The sequence below is a fragment of the Oncorhynchus masou genome, chromosome 28, assembly GCF_036934945.1.
Source record: "Oncorhynchus masou masou isolate Uvic2021 chromosome 28, UVic_Omas_1.1, whole genome shotgun sequence".
Lineage (NCBI taxonomy): Eukaryota > Metazoa > Chordata > Actinopteri > Salmoniformes > Salmonidae > Oncorhynchus > Oncorhynchus masou.
In genome coordinates this window covers 45681248-45699677 of record NC_088239.1, presented here as the reverse complement: position 1 = coordinate 45699677, position 18430 = coordinate 45681248, and the positions used below count along the sequence as shown (strand labels likewise).

Here is an 18430-nt window from a genome sequence, read left to right as displayed (position 1 = left end):
TAAACTCAAGCAGAGAGAAAGAGAGAGACACATAAGCTAGACTGTAGTTTTACTATTAAACTCAATACTAATATTGTTTTCAATTTCGTGAAGCAGTTTGTGTTTCTTAATAACCAGGCAAAGCTAAATAGTAGGCTGGTGACTGGTGGTTGCGGGGAAGCAAGAGAGTAGCTTGCACGATTTGTAGCCTGCTACGATCGGAGGTGGAGCCGGAGAGGAGCTCACAATAATCGCTTGCTCCCCCGCAGTTTAGCAGCTGATGTAGGCTGCGTGTGTCTGGTGTGCATCCTTCCCACTGCTAGAGAACAGAACTTCTCACTGCTCTGCGCACCCAGTGCTGCTAATACTCTGCTTATCGTAGGAGACTATCCAGCCCGAGTCGCCAATGGCCGAGAAAGCGAGTCCGAGTCACCAACGGTCGAGTCCAAGTTGAGTCAAAAGTCATGAGCACCCAGTGCTGCTAATACTCTGCTTATCGTAGGAGACTATCCAGCCCGAGTCGCCAATGGCCGAGAAAGCGAGTCCGAGTCACCAACGGTCGAGTCCAAGTTGAGTCAAAAGTCATGAACTTGGTCCTGGATTCGAGTACTACAACACTGTCTTTTACTACGTCCATTTGACGTCATGGTCTGGTTGTCTACTGTTTGTATAATAAAGAAGATGTGTTAACGTATTTTTAGCAACCAGGAAAATACGTCTTTACCTGATCGTAACCCGGTTACAAGACAAGGATGACAATCAAAATATGACTTCCTTCCCCCGTTTGATCTTGTTAGGAAAAATACATCTTTACCTGGTTGTAACAGAGACAATCTGGTTATATGATGTATTTTCAACCACTTGTCATAATAATGCAACGTTTCCCGGTATATAAATATGGCTCTGAGTACAGTCATACATATGTCATCCCACCCAAGCGTTCATATTAGCAACCACATTACATTGGTGATTACACCGTTCATGATTACAGACTTTCTCTCCATAGACCACATGCATGTCTTCTCCTCTCCTGGAGTTTTCCTAACCTCCTCTGATCTAACATGTTGGTATGATAACGATGGTGGAGAAATCCGTAAGCAGCTTAGAAACGTGGGAAGTAGATTAATTAAAGTGCTGATGGGAATCATAAAGGGTTTACACTGAGAGCCTGCGCCGTAGCTAAAACCAACGCCCGCACTCGCATTATTACCTCATCATCAGCACTGATCGCTATCGCTACTCGCCAAATTGAGGAAATTGTGGAGAAATTAGGTGCAACTCATCCCACACAAAAAAATATGCTACGTATTTATTTATCGTTTTGACGTTTCGGAAATTTGGGTCGGAATATGGAAAGAGTTTTGACTTGTTGTTGGCGTGTTGTATTTAATCACAAATTTAATCTCTTTCTCTCTCCCTTCCCATCTTTCTTTCATCTGTCATATCCTCCTCATACCCCCCCTTCTCCTCTCCTCCTCATTTTCACCAAATGTACATTTCATAATGTCTGCACTGCACAGTCAGGTTGCCAAAGCATTTACAGCATCACAAGGCTGGACTGGCCTACAAATAGATGGGCGGTAGAACAGGAATGCTCATACAAAACAAATGTCCATCTGTAATACGAAGAACGCAACATGAGTGATATCGGCCAAGGAGTGATATCTACCAACAATAACCCTCAATACGATTCCAGAATGAGAAAGAACATGTTATCGTGTCAATATGATCACATTGTATTGGCTGGGGCCGATTCATTTTCGCAATGGACAAATTCTTTGCACAAACAATTACCTCTTGAAGCAGAGCTATGACAACTTATGTGTGACATTTACTTTCCAGCCCTTCGTGTTCCTGTGCTCCAAGGCATTCCTTTATTCTTATTCCAACTTTCTAACTGTTTTCTAATGCCAGCAGCATACCAGCCTGCGTCCCACTGCTGGCTTGCCTCTGTAGCTAAGTAGGGTTGGTCCTGGTTAGTCCCTGAATGGGAGACCAGATGCTGCTGCAAGTGATGTTGCAGGGGCAGTAGACGGCACTCTTTCCTCTGGTCTAAAAACAAATCTCCCAATCTCCCAGGATGCAGTGATTGGGGACATTGCCCTGTGTAGGGTGATGTCTTTTAGATGGGACGTTTAAACGGGTGTCCTGACTCTCTGTGGTCACTAAAGATCCCATTGCACTTATTGCAAGAGTAGGGGTGTTAGCCCTGGTGTCCTGGCTAAATTCATGATCTGGCCCTCATACAATCATGGCCACCTAATCATCCCCAGTTTCCAATAGGCTCATTCATCCCCTGTAATTATTCCCCAGGTTGTTGCTGTAAATGAGAATGTGTTTTCACTCAACTTACCTGGTAAAATAAGTGAAATACACTGAACAAAAATCTTTACGCAACATGTAAAGTGTTGGTGCCATGTTTCATGAGCTGAAATAAAAGGTCCCAGAATTGTTCCATACGCACAAAAAGCTTAATTCTTTCAAATGTTGTGCACAAATTTGCCAAGATAATCCATCCACCTGACAGGTGTGGAATATCAAGAAGCTGATTAAACAGCATGATTATTACACAGATGCACCTTGTGCCGGGGACAATAAAAGGCCACTCTAAAATGTGCAGTTTTGTCACACAATGCCACAGACGTCTCAAGTTTTGAGGGAGTGTGCAGTTGGCATGCTGACTGCAGGATTGTCAACCAGAGCTGTTGCCAGACAATTTAATGTTCATTTCTCTACCATAAGCCGCCGCAAACACCATTTTAGAGAATCTGGTGTAACGGATGTGAAACGGCTAGCTTAGTTAGCGGTGCGCGCTAAATAGCGTTTCAATCGGTGACGTCACTTGCTCTGAGACCTTGAAGTAGTAGTTCCCCTTGCTCTGCAAGGGCCGCGGCTTTTGTGGAGCGATGGGTAACGATGCTTCGTGGGTGACTGTTGTTGATGTGTGCAGAGGGTCCCTGATTCGCACCCGGGTATGGGCGAGGGGACGGTCTAAAGTTATACTGTTACACTGGCAGTACGTCCAACTGGCATCAACCGCAGACCACGTGTATGGCTTCATGTGGGCGAGTGGTTTGCTGATGTCAATGTTGTAAACAGAGTGCCCCATGGTAGCGGTGGGGTTATAGTATGGGCAGGCATAAGCTGCGGACAACGAACACAATTGCATTTTATCGAAGGCAATTTGTATGCACAGAAATTCCGTGACGAGATCCTGAGGCCCATTGTGAAGCCTATTTTTTTAAGGTATCTGTGACCAATAGATGCATATCTGTATTCCCAGTCATGTGAAATCCTTAGATTAAGGCCTAATTAATTTATTTCAAATGATTGATTTCCTCATATGAACTGTAACTCAGTAAAATTTTGTTACGTTCAAATGTTTGTTCAGTGTAAATAAAATAAATATAATTCCACTAACCAATCCCTTATTTGTCTCATTTTTTCCCTCCTCTTTTTTCAAAGTAACCAATTTAATTAAAAATGTATTCTCAAAATTCAAGTAGGCTTATATAATTATTATTATATTGTCTTATTTTTTATTTATATATATACAGTTTTTAAATAATGCCAAGCAAGCATTATGAATATGGTCCTGAGTTTTTCATGGTCATCGCCCTTTAATTTATATTTTCAGGAAATATTCAGAGCTGAATGCCGAATCTGCATTGGCACAACAATGTATTATTGTAGCTGACTGTAATTGAATGGCTCAGTGGGACTCACTCACCCATCTCTCTCTGCCTCCTTCTTCTCCAGGTCCTGTATGACGTCCAGCAGGACCTTGATGGTGTTCTGGCTAGTCTCCAGGACCCCTTCCATGCTGTGCAGCTGGGTCTGCAGGCTCCGGATGTCGTGCAGGGGCCCGTTGGGGCCCATCAGTTTCTCTGCTACCCAGGTCGGATCCAGTTTACTCCTGGCCCCCGACACCAGCCCCCCCAGGATTTCCTGCACCTGCCTCAGGGTGTCAGCCTGGGTGGAGGTCAGGGGCCCAACCGTGGGGCCCCCTCCAGAGCCAGAGCAGCCACGGGCCCCGGACAGGCACTGGCCAGGGGGGAGAGCTTGCTGGCTGTTGGGGGTGTTGGTCCCAGAGCAGAGAATTTTATGGAGGGCCCCAAGCTGAGCCCCTAGCTGAGCCTGAGCCTGGCCCAGGCAGGTGGGTCTGGAGATGGCCTTGGTGGGCGAGGAGCCCTGGTCCGCCTGGTTCCCTTTCAGAGGGACCGCCAAGGGTGTTTGAGCTCTCTGTTTCAGAGAGCTGGCTCGAGGACAGGGCAGGGGTGACCCTGATCTTCTTGACCTCTCCTTCTCACTCGCCCGCCTGAGCAGGGGCGCCTGGCAGGCCGAGCCTGGGGTGCAACTCACCCCTCTTTGCGTGGGGTGTACGGGGGAGGGGGCGGGGGTGGTGGTGGAAGTATCCTCCTCTCCCCCCTACACTCCCACTCTATCACCCTCTTGTCCTGAGTGCTGCAGTGTTGGGCCTGAGGCGGGGGGGTGTAGGGGGGCGCAGGGCGAAACGTGGAAGCGTAGAGGGGCACAGTTTTCGTTGGAGTTGCACAAGATGGCGCCATTGGAAGTGTATGGTAGGGTTTTACCATTGGAGGCGGGGAGTTGCAGCTTTTTACAATGGGAGAGGGAGAGGAGCAGTATTTTATTTGAATGTGGGCGGAGTAGGAAGGTACTACTGGAGGTTGGGAGGAGCAGGGTGGTACGGTCTGACATGGGGGGTTCCCAGGTGGTATGGTCTGAATTAAGGAGATGTAGGCAGGGGTAGTTTGGGCTGGGGGGTGGCATGATGTCACAGTTGGAGGTGGAGATATGAGTTGATTTAAGGAAGAGCAGGATAGGGCAGTTTGTGTTAGGATGGTGCAGGGTGCTATATTTGGAGTTGGTGTTGGGGTGGGGCAAGTTGGGGCAGTGGAGGGGGCTAGAACAGGAGTTGGTTTTGGGTCATGGCCATTAGGGGCTGTATAGGGGGCTATCGTTGGAGATGGTGGTGCGGTGGGACAATTTGGATTTGAGACTGTGGTTGTAGTTCTGTCGGTGCATGTTAGTTTGGGTGGGACCATTTCAGTTTGTGTAGTGAGAGGTGGAGTGGTTTGAGCTTTAGATGGAAGAACAGTTGGAGGAAGCGCTGCTTTTTTCGGGGGATATTTACAGATAGACCGGGGTGGGGAGGCGCAAGGCAGAGCCACCACTGGTGGTGTTTCACAATATGGATGGGTGGAGGTTGGCACAGTTTTAGGTATGGAAGCATAGAGAGGCACAGTCTGAGTTTTGGGGGTGGAGGGTTCCACAGTCGAGGGAGGTGGGGAGGCGTAGTGCTGCACGGTGGGAGGAGGCGGGGAGGCGCAGTGCTGCACGGTGGGAGGAGGCGGGGAGGCGCAGAGACGGTCAGTTTGTGTTTGGGTGGTGCAGGGCTGCACAGTTGAGGGAGGTGGGGAGGTGCAGGGCTGCACAGTCGAGGGAGGTGGGGAGGTGCAGGGCTGCACAGTCGAGGGAGGTGGGGAGGTGCAGGGCTGCACAGTCGAAGGAGGTGGGGAGGTGCAGGGCTGCACAGTCGAAGGAGGTGGGGAGGTGCAGGGCTGCACAGTCGAGGGAGGTGGGGAGGTGCAGGGCTGCACAGTCGAGGGAGGTGGGGAGGTGCAGGGCTGCACAGTTGAGGGAGGTGGGGAGTTAGGAGGGGAGACACAGGGACTGTCTGTCTGTGTGGGAGTGGTACAGTAGGACACCTCCCTTCCCGGGTCACTGATACCACGGTTCATGCGCCATCTCCTCCTTACTTGTGACCGAGTTGCACTCCCCTGGCGTTTAGATCCCTCCCTCCCACAGGTCACAGAACCGCAGTAGCAAGGCTCTGCAGTGTGCCGAAGCCAAACTGGGGGAGGGGAAGAAGAAGAGTCATGCCTGGAAGAGTCCACGTGATTCCCAACAGCAGGGGAGCTGGCGTTAGCCTCAGTGTTAGCCTCGCTAGTCCTGAGGCAGTGGGGTTGGTCCACCAATCCCTGTTTAGCCTTAGACCCAAGGCCATTTCCATCTATAGATGCAGGTTCTGAAATGTGGTTGTGGGTAGTGTAGTACTCATCCTTTTTATCGTCCTGTTCGTCATCCCCATTCACCCCCACCGAGTCCCCCACATTTCGGTTGCGCGTGCTGACAGCCGAGGGCGCCCGTGGCTTGGGCTTCATGAGGCAGGAGGGGGTCTGGATGGCCATGCTGGCGCACTGCCTCCGGGAGAGAGGTAGTGTGAGGGAGCAAGGCCGTGGGGGCGATGGTGGTGCCCAGCAGCGGCGCGTGGGCCCCGGGGTAAGCGGGTGAGGGGGCGCCCGTGCCAAAAATGCTGCCACTACCTCAATAGTGTCTGCCATATCTCCTCGGACAGCCCCAACCACCGAGGCCTGGTTGGAGGAAACCTCGTCCCCCATTGACCTCTCTGTTAGCCATCCCTGGGGGGCCATGGGGCTCATGGGGGTGTTCTTCCGCAGGGGGTGGGGGCTGTCACGCTCAGCGGCAGTCCTCTCTGGGCCTTTGGTTCCAGCGCCAGTGGTCCTGCCAACAACGCCATCCTCCAGGTCTTTGAAGCGCACCTGGTGGGTGCGGTTGCGGCGGCGCTTGAGGCGGCTTTCGATGTCCGGCGAGTCGCGGTTGAGCAGCACGGAGCGCACGGTCATGGCGCCAGGCGGTTTGTCGGCGGTATTGCTGTTGGTGTATTGGCCAATGAGCAAGTGATTCGGCTCTTTGCTCACCATGTCTCCTGTGGCGTCTTGTTCTTCCCCCCGACATCCACAGTCCCTGCAGGCCGTTTGACGTGATAAAGTCCTCTGTCAGAGAGTAGGGAGTTAATTCTATTCTATCTCAATGCAATTTGTCTGTTGACAATTCGTTTCTTCTCTATGACAATGGGATACATGTAATGTCGCATTTGTTGAGCTGGAGTTCCATCACCAAGCAGATCTGGGGCGACAGCTGTAGCTTGTTGGTTTGAGTGATCATAGAGGTGATTTGAGATAACTGTCACACTGCAGTGCCGTCCGTCCTGCCATCCCCCTTCTGCAGTACTCCATAGAACTGGTCCTTTCTCAGGTGTGTGTGTTTCTCTAGCTATCTGACTTCCTGAGAAATGTAACCAAAGCCAGAAGGTCTGTGCTTTAATCAGACTATGGATAGAGAGAACTGTATTCTGAGCTTTAACATCATAAAGTAAGTCTTCAGGGTGAACCGGAGTCTCATAGTCCACAGAACTTCATTTACTTATAATTTTTGTCCACTCAGCTTCCTGATTTCCGTATAAAGAGCAGTTCCATAGAGCCGCAATAAAAGTATAATAACGTCAGCACATTAAACATGGGAGCAAGTGCCAACTTAAAGTATGCCTCGTACAAAATCTACATCTAAAAGAGAACATGTTATTTCACATTAAATAAGTCAGAAGAACCAGAAGAGAGAGGTGAGCATGAGAGCAGGGCACACAGTTATGTTGCATGACTCCTGGATGCACTCAGCGCCAACGTACCTCTAATAACATCCCAGGAGATGGAATCGTGACAGGGACACTGTATCTACCGGCGAATAGGCACAGCTCCTCTGAATACACCTTATCCATCCTTCCCATCCCCCGAATATACAGGCTGGCCCTTCCTGTCCGCTTAGCATTGTCCCAGGGGGCTGGAGGAAGAATGGATTGGTAAGATGTGGGACAGCACTGTGCGACTCCCCATAATGGTCTATCTTCCTCTCTCACATTCTCTCCCCTCTCTCTCTCTCCTCCAGTACCTCTTCTCAGTGACTCATCTTCCACTCTTTGTGCAGGATAACAGAATAGCCTGGGTTCCTGAGGTGACCAGAGAGAGAGAGAGAGAGAGAGAGAGAGAATTAGTCTTCATATTGTTGTCATCACATTTCCCGTGGAAGATAATGAAATGGACCTCATAAGAATGAAGTTCATAATAACCTAGCCAGTTGTTAAACATTCATAAGAGCAGGGTCAACAGAGAAACGCACAAAGTGTGAGTGAAGGGGAGATTAAGTGTCTTTTAAGATAAGTAATGAAAAGGAGAGAAAGACAGAATGAGGGAGCATTGACAGAGAGAGGGAGAGAGTGTGTTTGCTTGTGTGAGAGAGAGAGAGAAACAGAACAACACAGATAGAGAGAAGAGCAAAAATAATAGACATACAGACAGACATATACTTTCAGTGATTGACAAGTGTCCTGCCGTAACAAGATGCTTTGTGACAAGAGGCAGGCCTGTGGTCTGACAGTCTCTCTGTGGAGCCAGAGACAATTAGTGTTGCCTCACAGCTCAGAGGTTATTTAGGGAATAGGGACCCCAGGGGCCATCGCTGTTATTTACGTTCCCTTTTTTTTTCAGATCTTGTTTTTTTTATAAAAGAGGAACATCTTTGTCACAGCCGTCAACCTTTTAAAAACACGATTATTAGGATGAATTATAATTGCAGTCACGCTCAATGGGCCCGGGGAGGGGAAGGGGAAGGAACTGTGGGCTCCTGCACAGATGTGAATCAGTTAGTGGATGTGGAAACCACATCATTTCATCCTTGTTTTACATCCATGTTACCGCTGCGGTGTGGATCTGTGTACCGACGACCTGCTTAAATGTGACTCACTGAGGAGCGTGTATCAGACTTGCTAATGATGATACCTCTTCATTGTTGCTTTGAAACACAATGTAGTGGGGACACAGTGATTCACTAGAATTAGAATGATTTTGTTGTTATGGTTATCGTGCTAGATGTGAATGAAACTTTATACACGGAACAAGAATATAAACGTAACATGAAAAGTGTTGGGTCCCGTGTTTCATGAGCTGAAATAAAAAGATACCCGAAATTTTGCAAACGCACAAATGTTTTATTTCTCTCAAATGCTATGCACACATTTTTTTGACATACCTGTTAGTGAGCATTTCTCCTTTGCCAAGATAATCCATCCACATAACAGGTGTGGCGTAAACTGATTAAACAGCATGATTATTACACAGGTGCACCTTATGGTTGGGATAATAAAACACCACTCTAAAATGTGCAGTTTTGTCACACAACACAATACCACATATGTCTCAAGTTTTGAGGGAGCGTGCAATTGGCATGCTGGCATTGGCATGCCAGCAAATACCATTTCATTTCTCTACCATAAGCTGCCTCCAACGTCGTTTTAGAGAATTTGGCAGAGCGTCCAACCGGCCTCACAACCGCAGACCAGGACCTCCACATCTGGCTTCTTCACCTGCGGGATCGTCTGAGACCAGCCACCCGGACAGCTTTTGAAACGGTGTGTTTTAGCAGAACTGAAGAATTTCAGCGCAAACTGTCAGAAACCGCCTCAGGGTAGCTCATCTGCGTGTTCGTCATCCTCACCAGGGTCTTAACCTGACTTCAGTTCAACTTTGATGGCCACTGGCACGCTGGAGAAGTGTGCTCTTCATGGATGACTCCCGGTTTCAACTGTACCGGGCAGATGGCAGACAGCGCGTATGGCGTTGTGTGGGCGGGCGGTTTGCTGATGTCAACGTTGTTCAATTAAATGCTTTGGCAACAGCTCTGGTGGTCACTCCTGCTGTCAGCATGCCTATTGCAATCAACAGCCTGATCAACTCTATCCGAAGGAGTGTCACACTGCATGAGGAAAATGATGGTCACACCAGATACTGACAGGTTTTCTGAACCACGCCCCAACCTTATTTTTAAGGTATCTGTGACCAACAGATGCATATCTGTATTCCCAGTCATGTGAGATCCATAGAATAGGGCCTAATGAATTTATTTAAAATAACTGATTTCCTTATATGAACAGTAATGCAGTAAAATATTTTAAATATTTGATTTCTATTTTTTGTTCAGTGCAAATGATTAACGATCATTGCAGCATTGAAACCATGTAGTGGGAGGACAGACAGTCATTCATTTGAATTAGAATGATGTTTGTTGTAATAGTTATTGTGCTGTAGCTCAGATAGTCAAGCATGGCACTTGCAAAACCAGGATAGTGGGTTTGATTCCCGGGACCACCCATAAGTTTTAAAAAATGAAATAAATGCATAAGTCAGTTTGGATAGAAGCGTCTGCTAAATTACATATATTATAGTGCTAGATGTGGACGGGCCTTTATGAATGATACAGGATCATGAAATACTGTCGTTCAGTTTTGTCTATAATAGAGCTGTATTTTCTTCCTCTTTATGGCCAGGATTCGATCGACACTATTTCTTAACCTTGACGGTCATCCTCCCCGTTTCCTCCTCCTCTACTTCCAAACTACATTTCTCTCTCTCTCTCTCTCTTTCCTCAATCTTCCCTCTGTCCATGAAGAGTGTTTCCCATTCACCCTTCACCCTGACAGATTTCCCAAGTTCCACTCGTTGCAGAACCATTACCCTCCACTCATTCTCCTCCATGTCAACCCAATTCCACCCCTCCCTATCTTTCTTTCATCTACGACTCCTTCCTTTTCCCCCTTACATTTAAACTCCCATCCCGTCTCCAACCCTCTCTTTCTCCCACCCTTTTTCTCTCTCATTATCCTCCTCTTCTCTCTCTCTCTCTCTCTCTCTCTCTCTCTCTCTCTCTCTCTCTCTCTTTCTCTCTCATCCTCACCTCTCCCTTTCTTTCTCTCCCCCCCTCTCTATCTCTCTCCCTCCTCTGCACCCTCTGTCTATCCACCCCCTCTCTCTCTCCCTCCATCTCTCCCTTTCTCTCCTCCCACTCAGTCTGCAAACTGCCCTGAGATCAAGATTTACGCCGACAGTTTAATGAATCCAGTGCCTCTTAATGCTCGGCACACTCTTGTGGCTGAGGCCCAGCCTTTCCTCATGTGACATTTCCATGTTAAGCTTTATTGGCAGACAACAGATACATCAGCAGGCAGGAGAAGTGAAGGTGTGCAGTGGAATAACGTCATGTTTGATCTCTGTGCTTACTAAGCCATGTTGACATTGAGAGACCAATGATACATATATACAGGAGACAAATTGGAACTGGAGGCTAAGTCTTGTGTTATATATGACATATTTGATTTCTCGTGCTGTTACAACTTATGCCAATAAAGCACCTTAGAGTTTTGCACTCTGTGTGTGTGTTTATGTGTCTGTTTGTTGAGGGGGAGGCAGGCAGAGTGCTGCAGATTGAATTGTTATGTAAAGGCGTGTCAGATTGGATTGTCTGGGCATGGCTAACTTTATCCGACATGACTGTGTACACGCACAGCCACCGACAGGGGAAGGGGGAGAGGGTTGGGTGGAGGTAGGTAGGTAGACATGGATGGATATATTTAGAGAGAGGGAGAGAAAGAGGAGGCAGGAGGGAGGGAAGAACCCCCTCGCAAGGGAGGAGAGAAAATGTCATGGTTAGGGTTCAGTGAAGTGGTAGATCAGGAACATCAGCGTATCAGGGCATTAAAGGACCAGGAGAGGAACTAAGAAAAGGTATATGACCAGTTATTGGTCCTGCGAGCAAGGGGAGAGAGTGAAGAGATACCTGCACAGCCAAGGGGATTGGATTTATAGACCGGTGAGCTGTCTGAACAATATATACAGCAAGGCACAAAGCAATAGTGATGGTTTATCCTGTGGTTATATTTCTGTGGGCAGGCAGAACAGAGGTAATAGCGGGTGTGTTTAATGTTGTGTGAGAGAGAGAAAGGGAGAGAGTCCAATTCAGTACACACCTCCTAGGAGCAGCCTCTAGGTAGGTGCACATTGCATTATGTCTGTTCATGACTGTAATTTATGAAGTAGATTAAGGTTCTCGCTACAGAAGTTTCTCGTGGGAAAATATTTCATTAAGTTTTATAATGACCCAGGAAACACACGTGTACAAACACACACACACACACACACACACACACACACACACACACACACACACACACACACACACACACACACACACACACACACACATCAGCCCATCGAGAATAGATGAAATACAGTCCGTAAATCCTTCGGTAGATGTAGCTGGGACTGTGTGTAACATATAAGCTGTGGTACAGTGAACAAGACTAAAGAAGACTCCAGGCGAGAGCTGAGCCCAACCTTCTAATAAGTAAGCTGACGTGACATGTCCCTATACGCACATAGCTCACATAGCCATTGACAGAACAATATGTTTTCACAGGTGCCAGGTCACATTACAATAGAAATCTACAGCTGGACAGGCATCGGCTACAGCAACATAACAGGTTAAGGATGTATACTTTGAGCCTACAACATGGTATGTTAGATGTTGTGAAAGATTGCTGAGAATTTCACTCTTTTGGATCATAATGTTGTTTTTGTATTATTATTATTTTTCATGTTTTTTCTATTTGCAACTGCCTGGAAAGAACTTTGAGGATCTAGAGCATATAAATAAAATATGTATTTTATAATTATTACACCAAATAATAAAGACAATCGCTGTACATTAATGGCCAGCCAATTGAATCAGCTGGTTTGCTCGTTAGTGCATTTGTGTTTATATTACTTCGTAGCTAGCTAGGTTACAGCTAATCCTGCAGCTAGCTAGCTAATGTTACCGCTAGCATATTAAACCAAGGTCTTCAGTGCACCACAAAACTATGTTGGATTCCGGAGAAAAGGCCTGGGTATTACCTCCGTGAGTCTGAATGAGTCTTCAGGTTTAAGGCAAGGTTATTCGTAACTCCAGGCTATCTCAATTTTCAACAAATTGAGCCGCTAGCCGGATTACTCACAATTTTTCCAATGAGTGTCCTAAATGATTGTTCCGTCCGTGCTATCTTGAACCAACTCCACTACCAGAGAAGGATGTAGGACAGTGGCTTGCTCTCGTAGGTCAGTGGGAAGTGCCAGTGATACCACATTACCATCTTCAGGAAGCTAATTCAAGGGGATCCACAATATGTGGATCCCCTTGAAGGTTAATAGCCGGCAAACTAGGTTAACAGCCGGCAAACTAGTTGCAATTATTATTACTTTTACGTTGTGGTCAGGTTGTAATACCAGTTGGAAAATTTTATTTTGTTAATAGTCTTTTTAGCAACCTGAAAAAGACGTCTTTATCTGGTTGTAATCTGTAATCTTGGTGCTATCTTGAAAAAAACATGTTTTTTATCTGGGAGCAACAGAGACGGTTTAGTTGTAATCCTGTTATTTCACGTCTTCTCAACTAAAAAAAAATGTACAACCAGAATATAACGTCATTTTGGCCTCGTGCCAAATGTCACCCACGGGATCAGTCCGGTTTTCTATTGATAAGTCTCCCAAGTGGGTAAATGAAAGATGTAAAGTCACATTTTGTGACACATGCCAGGTGGTTGCGGTGGCGTAGTTTGAAAGGCTTGAATAGCATTGGGAACAGGTGATGGGGATACACTGTCTCGGCCATGGCACACTATGTACATAGACTCCCTAGGGGGTCCTTCTGTGGGCTGGCAAGCTGTTGTGCTGCAATGTCCCTGTCTGGCCCAATGTGCCAAGACCAAGAGCACATCAATGTATTTCTGTAATAGGAAAGCTCATCCTGATCACATTTAAGACACCTGGACATCAGACCATCACTTTAATCTAACCCTTATTTTACCAAGTAAGTTGATTTAGAACACACAACATCCTAAAAACGAAGGGGGGATGTATAACCGGGGAGAAAGAAAGTCTGAATATGAAAGAGATGGAGAAATGGAGAGAGAGAGAAGGGATAGGGGAAGTGGAAGAAGTGAGATATCTAAACGAAGAAACAGGGAGGTAGAGATAGAGAGAGATGGTGATATGGCGGAAACGGCAAGGTCACATTTCTGGCACGGAGCCTAAAGGGGCCCCTAGAAATGCACAGTGATGAGATGAGAGTGAGAGGGGAAAGATAGGGAGCAGAATGACAGACAGCACTAACAGCACAGTGTTTCTACAAAGAGGAAGCAAGGGGGTAAGAGTGTAGGGACGTGTGTGTATCTGGGTGTGTGCGTGCGCGAACGAGCGTGTTCACGCCTGAGTGAGTGTGATACTGTTAACATGAAGAAGAAAAAAACATCTGTGTAACCTATGAACTCCATTTACCATATGGGTGCAATGAGAACACACGCTGTAACATTTAAAATAAAAAAAGTCACATACAGTACACACACCAAGGCATGCATCGCATGATGCACACAGTGTACACTCGTGCTCTCACCTCATCCATACACTCCAGCCATTACCACAATCCCGTTCTCCCCAATTAAGGTGCCACCAACCTTATGTGACATACACCCCCACCCACTCTTACTCGTGGAGAATATGCACTGATAGCATTCTGCTTCAATGTGCAAACCGGCATCTTCGACGACCCAATCTAAGCCCCTTGGCCTTTAAAGCTGCTCATAAAGATGCACATTCTCACACACAACTCCCACACCTGCTGTAAAGCACATTCCAACACGCACACACTCACACATGCATATGCACTCAAACACACACACACTCACACATGCATATGCACTCAAACACACACACACACACACACACACACACAAGCATGAGCACACACATGCAAGCACACGCTCAAACACACACACACACACACACACACACACACACACACACACACACACACACACACACACACACACACACACACACACACACACACACACACACACACACACACACACACACACACACACACAGCACAGGTTTCTCCCCCAGTCAATTCTAACCATGGTTGTGACAAGGTTACACACCAGAGTAGAAAGGAAGAGAAGGATAAACAAGTACAACCAATAACTCACCAGTTAATCCACTGCACCAACCAAGAGCATGTATTCCTTATATCAGTATTTTACACTTGCCCTCCGATTATCTGTTTTTCTTTTCCCTCCTCTCCTGGGACTAGTCCTCCTCTCCCTCTGTCGTGGGCTGTTTGGGTAGAAGTAAAGTGATGCTCGGTATATCCTTCAGGACACTGAACAGAGGAGTCACACACACCACCTCTTCTTCTCTTCTCTCACTTTACTGTTTCACTCACATGCTTCTTCTTCTCTTTCCTCCTCGCTGTTTGTTGATCTTTGGTATTCTTTCATTTTCACATCGCTCCAGTTTTTTCTTTATTTCTTTCACTCCTCTCTGTCACTGCTGCTTTGTGTGCTCCGATCCTCCGTTCCCTAGTATAATCAGTGAGTACTCCATTTGTTCCCCCCCTCTCTCTCCCTCTGCTGTGCCCTCTGTTTCACTCTCTTCTCCCCAAATTCATCTCCTCAACTGTGAGCCTCTTCATCTCCCAGCCTGAGCACTGTGGCTTTGCAGGTGAATGTCAGTGCGTGTGTGTGTGTGTGTGTGTGTGTGTGTGTGTGTCTGAGAGTGTGTGTGCAGGCACGTGTGTGAGACAGAATGGGAGGGAGAGCAGGAGTAGAGACACAGTGAACAAACAGGCAGTTATCCTCTTAGATGCTCCGTTCAGTTCGCTCCCTCTCTTTCTGTCTCCCTCTCTCTTTCGCTCTCCCTCTCTGACCTCTCTTTCCCTCTCAGTGACGCCGCACAAGTCTTGTACACTTGTCAGCAGAGGGAGGGAGAAGGAAAGAGAGAGAGAGAGAGTAGGAGGCAGGAGAAGGTGGGGCTTGTGTGTGTCTGTCTAATTAAAAAGCAGAGTATGTACAGCTGCAGAGAGAGGGAACGAGGGAGAGTGGGAGAGAGCCGAGCGAAGGAGTGAAGTGATCTAGGGGCGGGACCAATGGGCAGAGAGGGAACGGGGAGTCACTAGGGGATGGGGATAGAGGGAGAGTGTGTGAGAGAGAGAAGGGGGGGTGGGTGGGGAGACCCTAGTGTGTGAGGTTGGAAAAGGAAGGAGGTATGACCGGACACCAAGGTCAGCTGTAAAGGGCTGGGAGAAGGGCAGAGGGGGAAGCAGAGAAGAAAAGAGAGAGGATGAGAGGGATAAGAACAGACAGGTCGAATTCTGCAGACGTATGTTGCTCGTAATATGAACAGAAGAAGCACAACCAGAGGAATCTTGATGAGGGGAACAATGGAGAGAGTGCATAAAAACAGATCCCCTAGAATTCTATTCATAGCCATACACACGGTTAAAATATAAGGTTAAACAGCTGTTCTGTATGGATACAGTATCTACAGTATAAATATGTTTCCAATCACCTTGATGTTAATCCGAAAAAACTACCGTAGAAGCAGTTTTATCCCAGTGATGATTCATAGATAAATTTGGCCCTGGCTGCAATTTATGCCGAGGTCTTTCTGTGTGTGTATGTGTGTGTGTGTGTGACTACACTGCCACACACATTTGCACATTCCTTGCATGTGTGTGTTTATGTGCAAATTAAGCAGTGCCCTGTGATGTCACGCCCCAGTGGATACATCTAATATGTTGTTTTATTCAGTCATGCTCAGGTTGTTGCTCTCTCTCTCTCTCTCTCTCTCTCTCTCTCTCTCTCTCTCGCTCTCTGTTTTACATGAAAGAGAGTATATTATATAGTCCCTTGACTAGAACCAATTGATTCAGGCAATTTTCTTCTTGTATTGTTGCGACTGTATCATCATTCCTGCAGTACTTATCACCTCAGGCTAGTGTCAACCACCTAGGCTGGCTGGGAGAGGGGATGGAGAGATAAGGTAAATGCCTGGGGGGGTTGACAGATCTCATCCCACTTTATCAACCCTGATTACTTATCTTGTCTTCTCCTTTCTCTCTCTCTCTCTCTCTGTACCTCCTGTTATTGCCCAGTTGCTCTACATGCAGCCTTAAATGTACATTTGAAACGGCAGAGAAAAAACAGGCTCATTGATTAAAGATCCACCAGGGACTAGGAATAATATTATGGGCTATGGTAAATACGTGGCAGTTCAATGGTGGCAGTTGAGAGAGGATGACAGCCACGAATACTTCATTAATATTAAGTACTCATCCTCGGCGGATTTGAGACAGATATTAAGTTTTACAAAAGGCCGTGGCAGCAGTCATGTCCCTCAATTCATTCAACTAGAAGTGTGAACCAAGCGCTTACAAGTGCAATAGGCCTCAGTTGTTTGCTTATACAGAACCATGGAGAAGTGTTGATCCGTGATCCCCTCTATAAGTCAATAGGCATCCGTCCTCTAGGGGCGAGACCGGGAAGTGTAATTATTATTTATCACGCTAATCCAAACGGGCTCGGCGGGGCAGCCAATCAGATCCTGTTTTCACTGGGTCCACGGGAGCCAACCGAGGAACACAACTAGTTCTGGCGTTCATTAATCAAGCCAGTCACGTCTGGCCGGCTACAAAAGCGACTTTTAAGCAGAAGCCTTTAGTGCCGACTCAGATCAAGTCATCAATCATCTCCTAATGCAGTCTGGTAGAATCGGGAACATTGTCTAATGGGAGGATCTAACCGTAGCCATTACCTGAAAAGGTTGTATTATTTCGCTATCTGCGAACGCAAAACATGATGGATTAGCACCACAGACGGTCATTTGCTGGACTCTTAAGAGCAGGGCATCCCAGAATGCATCTCATCTTCTATGACACAGAGACGTGGTCTAAGACGGAACATTGTCACAGAGATCTTAAATTCCATTGATGAATGGGTAACTTCTGGGTTTCTGTACGATTGTATCTCATAATGACTTTCTCAGGGCAGAACGGGAGGATAGATGAGATGAGAAACAAAGCTAAACCAATAGGGGGGGGGGGGGGCAAAGGAATCGTTTGTGAAAGCCAGTGACATAGGCCTAGTTTTGGCACGGGGTAACTTGTGGATCGTTGGCGCCAGGGTTTTAAGGGCCCGAAGGGTTGGCCAGAGACGGAAAGCAAAACACCATAACGGGAGAAGGACCGATTCTTCAGCATTTACGGCCCTCTGTGACAATGACTGCTGTATTTGAATCAATACAAATTGTATTGTTCCTAAAAATGTAATGCTAATGCGGTAGTAAAAAGTGTCTGACTGCACAAATGTTAAACACGAGTACAGTATTTCTATAGGCCTGGCGAGTTGTGAAAACTAGCCTAATGTAAGGGCCTGCAGTAAAGATACTGTAGTCATCTTTAGGAGCTGTGACAACCAGGTGGCAGTGTTGCCTATAAGGAGCATGACATCCAGTTGTATAACGGATACAAAGCAACATCAACAACATCAACTGAAGAGGTTCATAATAGCCTACATAATCATCAACATATCTACTCTTCTTATAAGAGATGTCTTTCATCTATTGATGTTCATTCCCCCTCCCCCTCTTTCTTTGAAGAGGACAATGATGAGAAGGAAAGTGCAAAAACATGGATTCAGAGGAGCTACTGTGCGTCATGGCACCCACGCCCTTGTGCTGTGCTATCTCTACGGACACAACAACATGCACTTACTTCATAGGCAGAATGAGCCTGAGCCCGCGGAGTGCTGATGTCACTAGTTGCCGGGCTTCCTCTCAATGGAACGAAATAGATGAGTCACTGTCCATCCACCACAAGCTGTCACAACAACTCACAAGCCCCTTCATTTGACGCAACGAATTAAAGACGG

The 18430-nt window shown here is 46.9% G+C and overlaps 1 protein-coding gene across 1 annotated transcript in view; it reads right to left on the bottom strand.

Moving 5' to 3' along the window:
• The window catches only part of LOC135516993 (mucin-2-like), a 47066-nt gene extending 31576 nt beyond the window's left edge, over window positions 1-15490 (bottom strand). The window contains exons 1-3 of the mRNA XM_064941038.1: window positions 14711-15490; window positions 5244-7807; window positions 3710-4407 (exon numbers count right to left, since the gene is read on the bottom strand). Of these exons, the coding sequence (XP_064797110.1) occupies window positions 3710-4407; window positions 5244-6725 (2180 nt within the window). The 5' untranslated portion in view covers window positions 6726-7807; window positions 14711-15490. The remainder of the gene's footprint in view (window positions 1-3709; window positions 4408-5243; window positions 7808-14710) is intronic.
• Window positions 15491-18430: the final 2940 nt, after the last annotated feature.